Here is a 16,616-nt window from a genome sequence, read left to right on the forward strand (position 1 = left end):
TTGCAACTTGCATGGCATCCTCTAGTAACTAGTGGGGAAGCAACCACTGAAGCATGCAGACCCACTATGACGCATTTGGAGGGTAAAGTCTAACTGCGGAGTGACCTTGATTCCGCAGTTCCAGATGAAGTATCCAATGCCAAGGATGTGTTGTGGCATCAGTTTCAGCTTATGCAGTCACCTGGTGTACACAAGGTGCTGGCGACCATATGCCCAGCCACTTGCCCTCTTGACACTTGCCCCCCTTGGCTTATTAAAAATAACAGAGGTGACTTGACTACTTGGGGCCAGAATGTGGGTACCACTTCATTGCATGAGAGGGGGGTGCATTCTTTCAGGCCTCAATTCCTGCCCAGGCCTCCTTTGCCACTTGCTTTCTTCAGCTGAGTAAGAAAAAGTGCGATTTTGCATTGCCTGGGTGAAACACCTATCCCAAACACACATTTGCTAGGTGTAGTAGCAGCATTTGTGGGGAGAGTCGCTGAGGATGGGAGTGGGGGAGTTGAGTCTTCCTTGCCTGCTGATTTCTCCAGCATTCCCTCCTGTTAGGTCTCCCCAAGCTAGAAGAAAAATGGGACAAATGGGTGAAGGCAGGGGAGGAGTTGTGAGTGGACAGCCTCCCCTTTGCCTTGCAACATGGAGCTCTCAACAGAATTTGAATATATGTGTGAGCTGCATGCATCAAGATGTGTCACATCGTTGTCTTGAATGCCTTGAAAGCTGCACACAGTCGGAATATTGCAGATGCCAGATGGGGACTTTTTTAGGCAACAGCAAACACATGTGCTCCATGTGGATGATGGCTTCTTGCCAAATGGCCGGGTGGGGCGCTCCAAAGCACTCCGCACGAGTTGTTTCCCAGCCCTCATTTATTGTTTTTATAAGGGGAGCTTGCCAGTTCTGCAACTCTCTTAATCTGCACCCCTTTGTTTAGCCTGACATTCCTCAGTGCAGGTGTGCAATAGCTATTTTGTAAATGTCTTTTTTTCCCCCAGCAATGAAAAAATTCAGCCAGCCTGGCTTTTGAATTTAAAAATATCCTCTAACACAGGTGAAGTCCTTTCACCTCCTATATGTTGACCATTTTAACCCCAAGGAAACCTGCCCTCTGGGCACAGGGCAGGGCTTAAAGCAGGGATGAAGTTTCCTGTAAAACGAGGCAGGGCTCACTGAGACTTAGCCCTAGTCTGTGTGCCAAGAAAAAAAAGTATTGTGTTAATTAGAAGACACTCAGCACATTTGAGCACACACAAAGTGCTTTTTGGTCACAGATGAGGAACCAGAGACTTTGTGTACCTCAGAGAAAGAAGAGGAATGACTTCCAGCTCAGAAAGTGCGTCTTCCTAATAACCCTGAGCATTGACACCACTCATTAGAGATACAGCATTTGCCAGGAGTCAGACCTAGAACTGAACAATCTCCTATGATCCCAAGATCATCTGTGAGGCAAAATACAGAACAATCACACGAGTCACTGTAGACTTGCCTGGTATTTTTGCTGAAAGAGAAACTTTCAACCACGCCAACATTTGCCTTCAATCGGTTGGCAACAGCGGCACACAGATAAAAATAAAAACTCAATTTCTGGTCATGGGAACTGGCCCTTAAGAAGAGTCTAGCTTCCTTTCCACTTGATGGCTCCTGCTTGTCTGTGCTGTCAAGAATTTATTCATAACAGCGAATATATACCTGAACTGACGTTTCCTAAGAGAACTGGAGAAAATGAAAGCGGACCTTAGAAGCAAGACTTTAATGGAGTCTTTGGGTATTTACTGAAGAATCAGCAACTCACGATGCTTTCAGGAGACAACTGTTATCTTCCAGCTGCTTTGTCTAGGAACGTTGCACTCTGGGGGAGCAGTTGTTATAGCCAAATGCAGGGGTAGGGTGCCACAGCCCTGGGGGCTAAATGTACCCCCTAAGTCTTTCCATCCAACCCTCCAGACTCTCCCTGGCCCGGGCCTCCTCCCTCTAGCATTCCTCACCAGCCCTGCCCTGCGCTTTTGCCTGGACAGAATGTCCTCTGGAACTGTGATGGCTCCCACTCACCTGCGTGGAGGGGTGTGTGTGTGTGCACGTATGCCCACCCAGACACCTCTGACTTTTGCATGGTTGAAATGTAGCCAGCTGCACAAAGGAAAGATTCACATCTGTTCCTCCATCAGTTTGCCTACAGCACCACCCAGCAATGGCGTGTGACCCCTAGAATGTTGCTCGTGGTTGAATGTGGTATTTGGGGAGAAAAAGGTTTCCTAGAGTGACATCACTGTATGTGGGTGCTTCAAACATGGCGGACTGAACCAAAGTCCAACCATTTTATAGTGGCAAAGTTTCTGCAGATGAGAAAACTGGGAATAATCCCCCTGGTTTAAATGATGTTTGTTGCTGTTGTTTTCCAGGTCACCTGCATTGTAGAGACCAGAGACAAGATCCACACTGCCCAGTTAAGGAACGCCCTGCTAGACTGCTACCCAATGATGACATGGATGGAGCGGTGATGAGCCAGCCAGTTTTGAAAAGCTCCACGATCATCTTCCTTGTTTCAGTTTCAGGAAAGCTGAAGATGTTATTGTTGCTTATTTCTATAGAGCCATCACACTGTATATGGTGCTTTACAAAGAACCGGGATCGACAGGTTCCTACTATCCCAAGGGGTTTACAGTCTAAAACGGCACTGCAATCAAAAATACGATTGCAAAAGCACTGGTATGTTTAAATCCTGCAAAATGGAAAAGTTAGGAAATAGCAGTAGGGTTTCTCTTCTGCGTATTCTCTCAAATCAGAACGAAACACCTATCCTGTATCATGAAGAGGAATAACTTGTATCTTTAACTTAAGTGCTTCATAGCAGCTGCAGAGTTTCAACTGTAGTCTTTGTATTAGCTATGTATTCCCCACCCCCCATATGACACCTCCCCCAAATTGCCTTCAGGATGATATAACTGAGAAACTGTTGAGGTCCCTAGTGTTGTATAGACTCCTGTAAAATACAAGGTGTAAATTCCAGAAAGGGACTTCTCCAAGCTCTTCTTCTGTGTAGGCAATTCCTGCTCCTTATGATGATACTTCCTTCCTCATTGCTTTGCTTATTCCACATCTTCCAAGCCAGAAAACATTACTTCAGCCTTGCAATAAGTCCGAAAAAAGTACAAGTCCACAGAAATGTTTACAAGCCTGCGTACTCTATGCTAGTTATTTGTACCACCCTGGCAATCCGAGAGAGGGGAGGTGGAAGAGTCCAGGATATCCCAGTTTACAATATCTTCTCTGGCTCAATACCTGGAGGCAATACTTGCTCACCTTAGCCCAGGGTCAGCAAGGTTTACCTTGCCTGGGCCGGTTCACTCCGGCCATGTGGCCCATGGGCCTTAGGTCCCTGCCTTAGGCGATTAGGTATGTGGGTATTTACAAGCCTGAATTACCAGAAAGTTGGGTTTTGTTTTGTTGGCTCCCCGCCCCCACCAGCCTGTAGATCTCTACTTTGCACATATTAAAATGTTAGTGAAAACTGCTTAAGGATGTTGTAGTACTACATGTTATCATGCTAATTAAAAAAAAATAAAGAAGAGAATCAAAACCTTTCTAATTATAACAATTTAAGCAAAGTGTTTTTCCCCGATTGAACACTTCCAATCCATTTCTGGCATTTCATGAATTTAGTAATGGGAACCATGCTTCAGTGATTAAGTGTGCTGCGCTAAATAAACTTTTTTTATATAAAAAAATGGGGGTAATTTTCTTCTTCTTATGGCTGCTATGGGGAATTCCCCAACCACAGCAGCTATGTCATAACCACTGATGTGGATGGAACAAAGTGGACTAAGCATACAGGAAAAGTGCAATACCCCGGTGGTGTGGAAAGTCAATTGCTGTTATGCTTGTAGCTTACAGGGGAAGAGCTATGATTTATTAGCACTAGGAACCATCTGTCTGGAAGCAGCCCAAGACTGTAAATCAGATCAGCTGATTAATAGCCATACAACCTACAAGTCACAGCTATAATCTTTGCAAACCATTTTTCCTCCTGTTCAATCCAAATAGTTACAAAAAGTGAGGTGGGGTATAGAAGCTTGAATCACATAGCAATTGTTTGTGATACTTTGGGGAGGCCTCATACTTTAACCTAGGTTAAGTAATAAAAAATGGCACCCACTGAGTTCATAATTCATTTCTGTATCACTTGCGATTGTTTACATTATTTCTTGCTCTCCTGTAGGTCAATAGTATTTCTATTTTACAGATGGAGAACTGAGGCTGCTTGATTGGGACTTGAGGAATGCCATCCAGAGAATCTATGGGCAAGCTATTAGATTTGGACTCCAGTAGTCCATGAATTATTTTTAAAAACAGACAACATCTTAATTGCTAAGTATTCTAATTGCTAAAGTTGGTCTCTCCTTTAGACACCAAGAAAATCAAAGGTGTGCTAAAGAAGGAAAATGTGATTGCAGGGAAGCTAAAGGAATTAGTTGTTTCTGTCTGTACCGTGGGAAATGTAAAGCGGATCCCTATGCCTGAACTTTCTGTGGGACTGAGGCAAACAAGAGATTAGATTCTAAGGCTTAATGGCAGATTAAAATGAACAGATTACTAGGCACAGATAGTATCCCCTGAAGAAGCTTCTGTAAAAGAAGTCGTGTCTCACGTTTTAAGAGGTCTTTGAGAGTGTCATTAAGCATGTGTATAGGGGTAATCACAGTGGACACAGCATTGTCTACACGGACTTTCAAAAAGCCATTGATACAGGGTGTATCCAGCACTTCATGCAACAGGTTCCACTTGCAGAACAGACTTCTTCTCCACCTCCTCTTATAATAGTAGCATCTGGTGTGTTCCAGTGAAGCTGATGCGTGAGAGAGGGCTTTTGCCCCATGCCCTGGTTGCACGGATGGGACAGTATGCTAGACTAGAGAGGCCTTTGGTCTGATCCATTGGGACTCTTATGTTTGCATGCTACCGCCGCCAACTTTAAGCATTATATTAACTAAGGAGCTCAATTTGATTAATGGGAAGTGGGACCACAAGTCTGGATCTTCCCGACGTGGCACGCATTTCTGGCCCTGCCCTTTGGCCACATGTTGAACGCAGACTCTTGTAGTGAAGGGACAGGATACCCAAACCTGACTGTGTAGTCACCCCAACTACGGTAGGCCCCAAGACTTCCCAAATTCTTTCTTTGAGGATTCAGCAGCTAAAATGCATTAGCTAGAGCTGTATTTCTTTCTCTGAGGATGCAAACTTAAAATATGCATTAGCTTTTGCTGTATAGCACAAAGTAGCTGAATGAACAAAGCCTTCTCCTCTTCTCAGTCCATGAAGGCGTAAAAGATGGCCTTGTCAGTGGCGCATCCAACTTATCTTACCAGGTTGCAACTATCCTGGCGCACTGACGCACAAACCCCGGGAATGGCACCAGGAGTACAAAAACAATTTCTATTCATCATGAATGGAGAAACAATTTCTATTCATCATGAATGGAGATTGTTTCCGCAAACTTGCATGTACAAGCTCATGAGGCTGGATTCGGGGGGGGGGGGGGACCTAAAGAGAATATAGGCTGCCTATTTCTACTCTTAAAGTGCTGCTTGCTGTGGTTGACCACGCAAGTGCCTTTCTGCTGCCTGGGAAGCAGAAATAAAAAACTCTTCCTCTGAACCATCCTGTGTTTGGCTCCTCCCTCCCTCCCCGGGAGCAATGCTCATCCTACCCATGGGAAAGGCCTGAGAGGCTACAGTAGGAATCCTGATTGTCCACAGTATCTACGCACATTTACCTGCTCATGCAAAGGTGTTTGAATTATAGCCATTGAAGGGTGATGGCCAGCAGCACAAGCCTGCTGGGATAGCTCAGTCAGTAGAGCATGAGGCTCTGAAACTCGAGGCTGTGGGTTTGAGCCCCACTTTGGGCAAATGATTCCTGTAACTGCAGGGGGTTGGACTTCCAAACTCTACAATTCTATGTATATGTACCCTTATCACTTGGGAGTCAATGGGGCTTGTGATGAGAGAATATGGGAAGCCAAACAGAATGTTGTTTTATGCAGAACACAAGAACCTGCCTTTCTTTCTTGCTTTCGACAGAGGGAAGTTCTCACTATAATAAGGTTGGCAAATAATGATCCAAACAACTGAAAAAAGTTTAGAACTTTGCTTAGTTGGCATTGTTAAGTTTGAGCTCCTCCTGCTGGCCTTTCTGTGAACATGATCACAGTGATCAGGGTTGTCGATTAAGGCCATCATGCTTCCAGTCTACCAGTTCAGACTTAGTTCTCTGCTTATTTTGTTTTTTTACTTTTTTCTCATACTGCTAGGTGTTGTTGCTGTTGCTGCAGTTGCTTCCAGTTACTAGTTGTATTTCATTATAACGACACCTGCTGTAGCATGCTAGCTAAGAGAGCAAGCTAAAAATCAGAAAACCCCAGCTTTGACTGCTGCCTCTCTCATGCATTCACCGGGTGACCTTTGGCAATCCACTTTCTGCGCCCCCCACATTTGCAGCATGGGGGATAATAATACTGATTTCCATTACAGGGCTGTTAAAGTTTACAACAATATAACACTCATTTGAACACTAGAAAGCGCTATGCGAATGTTTTTCAAATGGTTATGAGATGCCTTTAAATGCTGTAAAATGAATGGTAACGTTACAGGATTCGAGCATGTGCAATCTTCTTGCACACAGTGTCTATGTGCAATACTTGGTGATCAAAATAAAGGTGGGGAAATACAGGAAGAAGGCTGGAAACAATGACAAAATGTCTTTATTGGAAAGAAAGCTGCAACACTTCCCAGCCACCAATTTAACCAACTAATTTGTATTGGAAATCTTCTGGGTGTTTCAGTAACATCATGTTCCTGCCGTAATCGCCATCGATTATTCTTTATTACCACACTGCAACATCCTTAATCTTGTCTCTGGCTTAATGCGAGCAGACTAGAACCAAGAAGTCCAGGATTTTGATAAATGCAGTGGAACCTCGGGTTATGTACTGTCCTCCTTATGAACGCTTTGGGTAACGAGCTCCACTAACCTGGAAGTAGGTTTCCTGGTAGCGAACTTTGCCTCAGGATATGAGTGGAAGTCGCATGCCGGCAGCAGCGGGAGGCCCCATTAGCGAAAGCATGCCTCAGGTTAAGAACGGTTTTGGGTTGAGAAAGGACCTACAGAACGAATTAATTTCGTAACCAGAGGTACCACTGTGTATGGGTGGGGAGCCTATATTTGCCTACAGTCCTCACGCCTCATGGAATGCAAGTCTAGAATTACCGTATTGGTCTGAATATAAGCCTCACTTTTTTCCAAAATTCTGACTGTGAAAAGTTAAAGTGCGGCTCATATTCGCAACCTTATGGTATGCAGCTAGGAGCATGGGGCAAACAGCACCAGGAACACGGCAAAGCAGCGCCCACCCTGCGCGTAGTCCCCCATCCTCTCCCCCAAGGCTGGAAAGGGAGAGCGCGCCCCCAGTATGCAGCCAGGAATGCAGCGATTTATATTCGGGTATTTTTTCTTTTTTTCTTTCCCCTCTCCAATTTTTAAGGTGCAGCTTATATTCAAGACAATAAGGTATCCTCTGGCGTTCCTGAATGGCCTTTGAATTTATCTGCCATTGGAGGCTACGTGCACTTAGCCTCCTCAATTTTTGGCTTAATGTGTATCCATGTCTACATGGAAATTTTGTGCCAATTAGAACAGGTAAAGCAGGAAGTTCTCCTGTCACCCGCCTCCTCAACTGGCGTGACAAGCAGTTCCCAGGGGTGGGGCACGGTGAAAGATAGAGGAGCACGTGGATGGGAACAGCTGTCAGTGCCTTGTCTTCTACAGTATTGGGAAATGACAAGATCTCTTTCCTAGAGGGCAAAATGAGAGGGGACACCTCCACAGGCGAGTCCCTTCAGCTCATTATCATGTGGAAGGCCCTGGGAGAAGAAACTATGCTGGTGCTGAGAGACTATGACATTCTGTTTCCAGAAGTTTATCTTGACCTCTTCCCTCCCACTTTTTTACAGGCAAGTTAAGGCACATTTTTTCAGAGCACTTTCAAATATTTCATTAGTCTGGTTTCCAAATATCTTTACTGCTATTTTTGATGCCTGGTGTTTTGTGTTGTTAACCTTTTCTTTTCTTTTTTATGGTTAATGTTGGCTTCAGGAGATTGTCCTTTACAGGGCGACTGTGAAACTCCATATATAAACCGACTGGGCATTCCGATGTGGACAATATGTTCTCAGGCCAGTTGCAAGCAAAGACAGATTCCTGCATATTCTCCAGCAAGGGCAATGCACAGTTTTGTCACATCACCCTTTGCCAACCCTCTGGGGGCAACATGCCAATGGTGGGTATGGACAAAAGTGGATGCGACCACCCTACACTGTCACACATGCATTCACACAAATAGCTCCCCCCCCCTTCCTAGTCAAAAATCAATGCAGTCTTAGGGGAAGGGAGAGATTTGCTTGAGAGGTCAGGGCAGTCCTGTCTATACCCACTCTATAGGGCAGGGATGAGAATGTCTAATTCCCAATTTGGCAGATGGGCAAGGGTTAAATTCTGCCTCAAGTCAGACACTACAATGAGAGTAATCCAAAATGATTGCGCCTGCTTTGGCAAGCCATTTGCTCTTAACACATCTGTAGTGTGAATGCAAAAACAACATGTTTGTGTATGTATACACATGCGCACTTGTACAAATTATCTGGCCGTGTTCCTGGGATGCCCAAGTGCATTTCCTCACCAACTCCTTAGCATTCCTGCTGCAAACAGAGGGAACTGAGGAAAGAACCCGATACGATGACACACAAAAGCAGGTATTGTTGAGTCAACCCCTTCATCCTATTAAGGCCTGGTTATTGTTCAAAATTTCCTAGAAGGTGGTTGGGGAAACCCAGGCTGCATTAGGAATCCTTAGGGGGCCCTATACTTTGTGTTTTAGCACCCCTGCTTTAAGGATGTGAAACCACCACCCCATCCTTTGTAACCATTTCAGGGCATGCATTATATTTTAGAGAGAATTATTAGCTTTATTCAAGGCCAGCAGTGAAACAGCTCTCGGAAATTATCAGCTCAAAATGCAGCATTATACCAATTAAGCACCCTATCTTAGGACACATTTTCATCACAAGATGCAACAGTCAAACAGCTCACCATGTTTCCCTTCAAGTATTAACAGTATAAAGAACAGCAGAAGCTACCATTAATCATCCAGAGAATAGCCAGGTAAAACGTAATGTGTTAAAGAGGTGATTCTTAATACAACAAGCATGACGGAATATGCAGGGTGTTCAAGCACAAAGGCAAAATGCTAAAACTATGAGCAGCAATGTTCTTAAGAGCTGCCTAAAAATAAATCCAAATGAGACACAGAGTTTGAAAGACATTATAAGGCATTTCAGAAGAAATCATCAAGAGAATTAAAAGTTCAAACCAAAGGCAAGGACTATGGTCTAATGTGGCAGAGAGTCCCAACCTTTATATATTTGCTCAGGCACAGAATCAGCGGACCTGTCTCCTGCACCAACATAACAATGGCATGCACTACAGTAAAAATGCACTGCACTAATACAAAATGCTAAAAAGTTGGTGGGGTGGAGGGGTTCATTCAAGCTCTGTGCTGGTGCCCTTTGCTTCTCACCCTCGTTCTGCCCCTGAGCTTATACTAGTGAAAAGTCTCTCTAGAGGGTAAAATCTTGTAAACCACTTCACCCTGCCAAGCAATGCATGCCAGGGAAAAACTGCACCAGTAATTTTCCTTTCTCAGATCTGGGTGGTGGCACTGCATAACATGTAGGTACTAATCATGTAGATACTAAACAGATACTAAACACGTTGGCCAACACATCTATGAATTATGCACCCACTCATCTTACAGGCACTGTTAACTACTTCCTCCAAATCCAACTAACGTGCTGTTTCTAAACCTTCCCCACAGACAGCTCTGTTTATCGCGACACAGCTTGGATGAGGAACGCCTAATGAAAGCTCTATCAAAGCTTTCTCTCAGATTGAAACTAGTAGATCTGCTTTGATGTATTTCGGGGGGGGGCATCTCCCCTAAAGAATTTAAGGGATGTTATATAAAACTACATTTTAACAGCACGTTGGATCTCTGAGAAAGAAAACTGCCCCAGTGGGGTTTCTTGGTCTTCACTGCAGTTCTTATGTGGTCACAGCTTTCTCTCTCACAGCCTTTTGCACTTCAAGAAAAGCTTGCGCCATGCCCAAGAGTTCAGTGCCACGGTTATTAACTAAAGTGCTTTGCAATGCATGCAGGTTGTTAAAAGAGCACCAAGAAAACATAAGAGCAAAACCTGCTGGTAGACCATTATAAATCAGAGGGGGAGAGGTGGCAGAGTTTGTGGAGAAAGATTGCATGATGTTCAGGCCGCAATGCTGACCACATTTACTGCGGATAAACCCCTTTAAACTCTGGGTGGGAAGGTGGGTGAGAAATAGAAGAGGTTTATTTCTCAAAAAAGGGGAAGAAAAGTTGACCAAGCCACCTGCTGAAACTGGATGCCCAACAAGGATAATTTACACTGTTGCACATTATTTTTTAATAGTTGTTGTTGTTGTTATTTTATTATTATTATTATTATTATTCACAGCTAAAAGTACTAATGGAGTAGCATTAGCCTTCTTGGTCTATGGTGCAAATGACAGAGAATGAAAATGCCTCCTTGCCTCCCAGTCACAGCTACACCCTGGACACAGTGTGGCTGCATGTAGAGATCAGTGCTCACAGACCTGATTAATCTGCAATCCTTACCTGTAAAAAGGGTGGCGGGGGAGGGGAGAAAGAGGCTCATAAATGAAGGGGACTATCCATACAATCACTTATAGAGGACAATCCAGCCCTGGATGCAGGCAAAACCAGGGGAGCAACAGACAGGTGCAAGTTGGGCCCAAAGGAAGATGCCTCATCACACTTCTATACAGCTCAGTTTATGAATAAGGCTACTGTTAGACCTGAGAAGTAGAGACTATAGGTTGCTCTGTGCTTGCTCTGTTTGTCACCCCTATTTTAAATTGGTCCTATGCAAATATATTGTGAGTGTTGGCATTTTGGTCCTGACCATTAAGAACTGGCTTTATTTCCTTGATCTAAAAAGAAAGGCTCCACCCCCACCCCCCATTGTCACAAGCTAGTTTCCTCGCTTTGCCCACAGCTGTAAAACCTGCAGAGGAGACGTTGGAAAGAGAAAGATGTGAAAGAGAAGATTGCCACACTTCTGAACGCACAAAAAAATATTTAGGAATACACCCATCCCTCTCCCTGAAAAATATACCCCAAAGCTAGAACGTGTTGGAACCTTCTCTTCTGGCTGAATCCTTCACCGGCTTTTCTTCCGGGGGTTGTAGGTCAACAAAAAGTAGAGAGATCCTATTCCAAAGAAAAATGTTTGAACCAACCACAAACGCTGAGTTGAAGGGTCTGTGATGCCTTTCATCCTGCAGTGAAGAGACAGACAGACAAAGCCTGACATTTCTGCATGTATTACTTAAAATCCAAGTTAAGTAGATAGGTGTCTATTTTGCCCTCAGCTGCTTGGAGGATGGGCTGAAACTGAAGTTAGGCTGTCATCCACACCCCTGCTCCCTCACCAGAATCCTTCAGGGAACTTTCCAGAGTGGCATGTGATACACCAATGAAGGAAAGATATCAGCAATGCAGTCACTAGTTCCAGATAACCTCCAAACAGGGTTTTGAATGCAAGTGCATATATCTGGGATTTAGAACCATCATATTGTTACTCCTCTACTGGCACTCACACAGACCAGCCTACTTACACAGTCACTGGCTCCTTCTTGTGCTTCTTTTATGTTCTTTTATTTTGCTTACTTCATTTATACATCCCAAAGCAATTAACAATACAAAATCATCAACAATAAAGGCATATATAAGCACAATGCAGATAAGGGCCAGGATAAAATTCTGATCAAAAGGCTTCTTAAAAGAGGAAGGTCTTTAAGAGGTGCCTAAAAGACAATAGACGGAGTTCTCAGGGGTAGGTACCACCAAAATTTAAGGTCCAGTTCCCGCATTATACGGAGCAGATCTCCTGATGAGATGGTATCTGCAAGAGGCCCTCTCCTGCAGAATGCAACCATAAGTTGTATATATAAGGTGCAAGGCAGCCTTTTAGGTATCCTGGTCCTCAGATGTATAAGGCTTTGTAAACTAGTACCAGCGTCTTTATTATTATTTTTTAAGAAACCTGACAAAAGGATCAGGGTAAGTTCACCTGCCACAGCTGGGTTGGGTTCCAATGCACAGCACACCTCATTGGTTCAATGTTGGAAAGCACTGGCTGCTTTTTAAAAAGCAAATTCAACGACAGCTCCGAAGTCGGTCCTTGACAGAATTTACTTTAGACCCAGTTCATGCAGATAGGATGTGAAGATTATTAAAACCTGTGTGTCACTTCCATACCACTTTAGGCAGCGAGAGGGAGTGCTCATGCATTTCCTACAACACCCCATATCCGTACCCAGAAAACCAGCTCACAAGCCCAGACGCAGCTTTGCCACGCTATCTGCTGTTTAGGAGAGGGCAGAGGGAGGTGGAGGTAGAAGAGAGACCCAAAATAAAATAAAAATAGCTTACTTGCACAGTTTGAGGGCATATAATGCTTCCCCGATGTGGATTAACCAGGTAATTAAATATCTGAAAGGAAGGAAAATAACACCATTTGTAACTGGTGTAAATTAAAGCAAGATAAGGGTTAGCCCAAAACATTTAGGTATTCCCAGGGGGAAAGCCAAACACATTCCCAATCACCAGCTAATTAACAGGGGACACAACCCTGTTATTTCTCATGCAAGCCCTTGTGAAATGGACAGGAGTTCACTGAAGCAACACAAATATGCTTTGTGCAATGCCTGTTCATTTCGGTAAGCATGGCTTGTGCAAGAGAAACACACAACAGGTGAAGGAATAGGGTTTTCAAAAAGCAGGCAATCATTCTGCCCTGCCCTTTACATTAATGTGCATATTTCTAATAACAAGTTATGCATAGCCTAAACTGGACCAAAAACACTACACAGTCCGAGTGGAGTAAGGCATGTATGGAGCTGCTCTTTAACCCATAGCTGTCAACCGTCCCTTATTTGGCAGGAAACTCCCTTATCCCAGTGCTGTGTCCCGTTGCTGTCCCTTATTGATGATGTCCCTTAAATTTCCCGGGTTTCATGCTCGCCCGGCTCGGGAGGGAAGCAGCGGCTCGGGGTCCTCCGCCTCAAGAGAGCAAGCGCACGAGCTGCCATGTCTTCATCTCTCCCTTTTCCCCCTCAGGGGCACATTGTGAGGAGACGGGTGGTGGGTGGCGGGCAGGCAGCCCCTCTTGCGAGACTTCTGCCGCGCTACCAGGGGAAGCCGGAGGAGGCAGTGGTGGCTGAGGAGGCGGCCTGAGGGAGGAGGAAGAGGAGGGGATGGGGAGGGACACATAAGGGCGACACTTAAGCCGCCGCCGCGCCGCAACCGCCTCATGCCGGGCTCACGGGCGGCATGGGCGAGAGTCTCTCTCCCTCCCTCCCTCTCTCTCAGGCAGGGAAGGGCTGATGGAACTCCTCGCCCCAGGACGACGGCAGCCCCAACGTGCTGCTTAGCATACCCTCCAACCAGGGCAGTGATTTCACCCTCTGCATCCCTTTCTTTACACTATTTTTATAAATCATTTATCCATCCATAGTTCAAATTTTTACTACAAGTTTTCTGTCAATCGTACCAATGTATGTAACTCGTTACAACAGCTTTTCAAATTATAAACTTTCCCCATTCTTTATTAAAGAGGTCCTCTTCCTGGTTTCTAATTCTGCCTGTAAGCTTTGCCATCTCGACGTCGTTCATCAGTTTTGTCTGCCACTCTTCTTTGGTGGGAGTTGTAGACCCTTAGGATCATCTAGTCCAACCCCCTGCAAAACACAGTCAGTCGCAGCCAAAGCAGTATGGCTCCATGAGTGTGGGATTTCTGTATAAGCTAAGCCAAAATCCCTTATTTTGGCTGCTGATCCCTTTTTTCGAGGCTGCTGGTCCCTTATTTTCAAATCTGTAAGTTGACAGCTATGCTATAACCCAGGTGACAAAAGTGCTCAGGGGAGTTAATTATAGGCTGGAAAACTACCAGAGGAAGAGGAACAAAGGCTAGACAGCCTGTCCCGATCCACCCTTCACACATGTGTCGGACTGGTTTTTACAATTAAAAAGGAAGGAAGAAAAAAGAATGAGGCCCTGGGTCCATTGTTAGAAACTCTACAATTCTATGACTATATAATCTATGACTTTATAATCTCAAAATACATTGCTTGACTGTAGTTTGCTCTTACATTTCACTTGTCCCTCCCAATATGCAAGGAGAAACACATACATATGGCTGCATATTATACTCACCCTCCCACCCACCCCCAAAATCCCCGCTGTTGGGTGAGCAGAAGGAATGTAAACAGGTAGAAGATGAGAATTCAGCTTACCCTATATTGAGATGAGTTTTATGGTTTTCCACCAAATATTTAGTGAAGGTGCCTAATGGTCCCAGAAGGTCATAGGGGATTGTTGAGGGTGAAAAGACTGCCAACTGAGGTGTGAGGAGGGGGAGGGGAGAAAGAGAGATACATTTAAGTAAGCATACAGGAGGTATTGTTTTATTTACTTAGCTATACCACTTAATATTCCTAATTCCTAAGCGGCATACAGTGGTACCTCTGGTTACGTACTTAATTTGTTCCAGAGGTCCGTTCTTAACCTGAAGCACGACTATAGCTAATGGGGCCTCCCGCTGCTGCTGCACCACCGGAGCACAATTACTGTTCTCATCCTGAAGCAAAGTTCTTAACCCAAGGTAATATTTCTGGGTTAGCGGAGTCTGTAACCTGATGCGTATTTAACCTGAAGCATATGTAACCCGAGGTACCACTGTATATTCGTGTCAACATAACCCATCATCCCGCAACATCAGAATTCACAACTTTATCCCCCTGTGTTTATCCCCCTGTATCCATACATAATATATGGAATTCGGGGACATCAATACAAGGTGGCACAATCCAGAAATTAGCAGCCATTTGACCAGCGGTAGGCAACCTAAGGCCCGTGGGCCAGATCCAGCCCAATCGCCTTCTCAATCTGGCCCACAGACGGTCCAGGAATCAGTGTGTTTTTACATGAGTAGAATGTGTCCTTTTATTTAAAATACATCTCTGGGTTATTTGTGGGGCCTGCCTGGTGTTTTTACATGAGTAGAATGTGTGCTTTTATTTAAAATGCATCTCTGGGTTATTTGTGGGAATAATTTGTTCATTCCCCCCCTCCAAAAAAAATAGTCCAGCCCACCAGCCCACGGCTGAAACAGGTTCTGACCCTTGCATTTTACAATGCAGGGTGTGGAGAACCTGAAACACTGGACTTAGGCAAGAAAGCCCACAGCTGATGAGATCTCGGTCTAGATCCCCCTAAAAAAATAAATCACAATTATCATATAATGTACTTCCAGAATAAACCTCACCAGTACAGTGTGTGCTATGCATTAAAGCAGGCTGTCTTCATGAAATGCACTAAAAGTGCACTACGGTGGAAAACATAATTATACTGGACTCCAATCAGGGATTCAGCTGCCAAAAACCCTTGAGTGGGGGGATTTCAGAGCAGCAGAAAACACAACTCAAGATTCAGGGTTTGTTTTGTTTTTTTCAACCCATTCATTTCAGTGGAAGAGTTTAAACACCTGCTTGAGGCTTCTACCCTGTGCCCAGTTGCAGTGGAGTAATGCCCACTGAACTCAATGGGACGCCCTACTGAATACTGTAAATTCTCCCCATGAAATAAATGTGACTTAAAAAAAAACCACGCTTGATTTGGGCGGGCTCATCCCTAACATCTTCAAAGCTAAGTACGGTACATAGGGATCCCTTCCAAGCCTTCCCATCTCAGGCTCCCACGGCAAGAGAGACATAGCTCAGCCCGTGGACGAAGACTTTAACCTCCAGGGCGCGCGTTCGAGTCTCGTCGGGCGAAATGTTCCGGGTTGGACTATGATCCTAGCTGTCAACGTTTCCCTTTTTTAAAGGGAAATTCCCTTATTCCGAATAGGATTCCTCGCAAGAAAAGGGAAAAGTTGACAGCTAGGACTATGATCCCCGCACGCCACCCCCACCCCCCAAGGGTGCCCTTTGGAGCCGTGGCGCCCCGCGCTTCCCCGCACCTGGTGCCCCGGGAGCCTCCAGGGAGGCTGCGCTCACCCCGTAGTAGCTCAGGCCGGCCAAGATCGCCACCATTACGAACAGGTTGGAGCGTCGGAAATAATCGGCGCGGTGCTCGGCCTGGGAGTCCATCGAGCCCACGACCCTCCTCATCTCTTCGGCGATCGGGTCTGTTCCCGCCGCCTCTTGTGAGCAGCCCCAAGAAGCGCTCCGGAGAGGCGCGGCGACTGCGCTGTATTTGCATACGCCGCCTGCGTCACAAAGAGGGCATTGTTGTTACGCTCCGCGCAGGCGCGGGGAGGAGGCGGGTTGGATTAGGAGGGATCCGCGGGGCTCACTGCCGCGGACTCCGCGCTGCTGCCTGCTGCTTTCCTCCTCTCGGGCAACCGCGAGTGCGAGTCTTTGTGCAAACTCCTGGCAGCAAT

At 45.3% G+C, this 16,616-nt stretch overlaps 2 protein-coding genes across 11 annotated transcripts in view; one reads left to right on the forward strand and one right to left on the reverse strand.

Annotated features, from left to right (window-relative positions):
- The window catches only part of SRR (serine racemase), a 30,599-nt gene extending 26,874 nt beyond the window's left edge, over positions 1–3,725 (forward strand). For all 10 annotated transcript variants that reach the window (XM_083740455.1, XM_083740452.1, XM_083740450.1 and 7 more), the window contains one exon: positions 2,400–3,725. In XM_083740455.1, the coding sequence (XP_083596581.1) occupies positions 2,400–2,498 (99 nt within the window). In that variant the 3' untranslated portion in view covers positions 2,499–3,725. The remainder of the gene's footprint in view (positions 1–2,399) is intronic.
- Positions 3,726–8,994: 5,269 nt separating this feature from the next.
- TMEM254 (transmembrane protein 254) lies at positions 8,995–16,414 on the reverse strand. The gene is made up of 4 exons (XM_083740550.1): positions 16,231–16,414; positions 14,467–14,570; positions 12,605–12,664; positions 8,995–11,448 (listed from the first exon to the last, which is right to left on the reverse strand). The coding sequence occupies exons 1-4, from the start codon at positions 16,342–16,344 to the stop codon at positions 11,331–11,333; spliced, it is 396 nt and encodes a 131-aa protein (XP_083596676.1). The 5' UTR covers positions 16,345–16,414; the 3' UTR covers positions 8,995–11,330.
- Between the last annotated feature and the right edge of the window lie 202 nt (positions 16,415–16,616).

Source organism: Podarcis gaigeae (assembly GCF_964106915.1).
Source record: "Podarcis gaigeae genome assembly, chromosome: 5".
Taxonomy (NCBI): Eukaryota; Metazoa; Chordata; class Lepidosauria; order Squamata; family Lacertidae; genus Podarcis; species Podarcis gaigeae.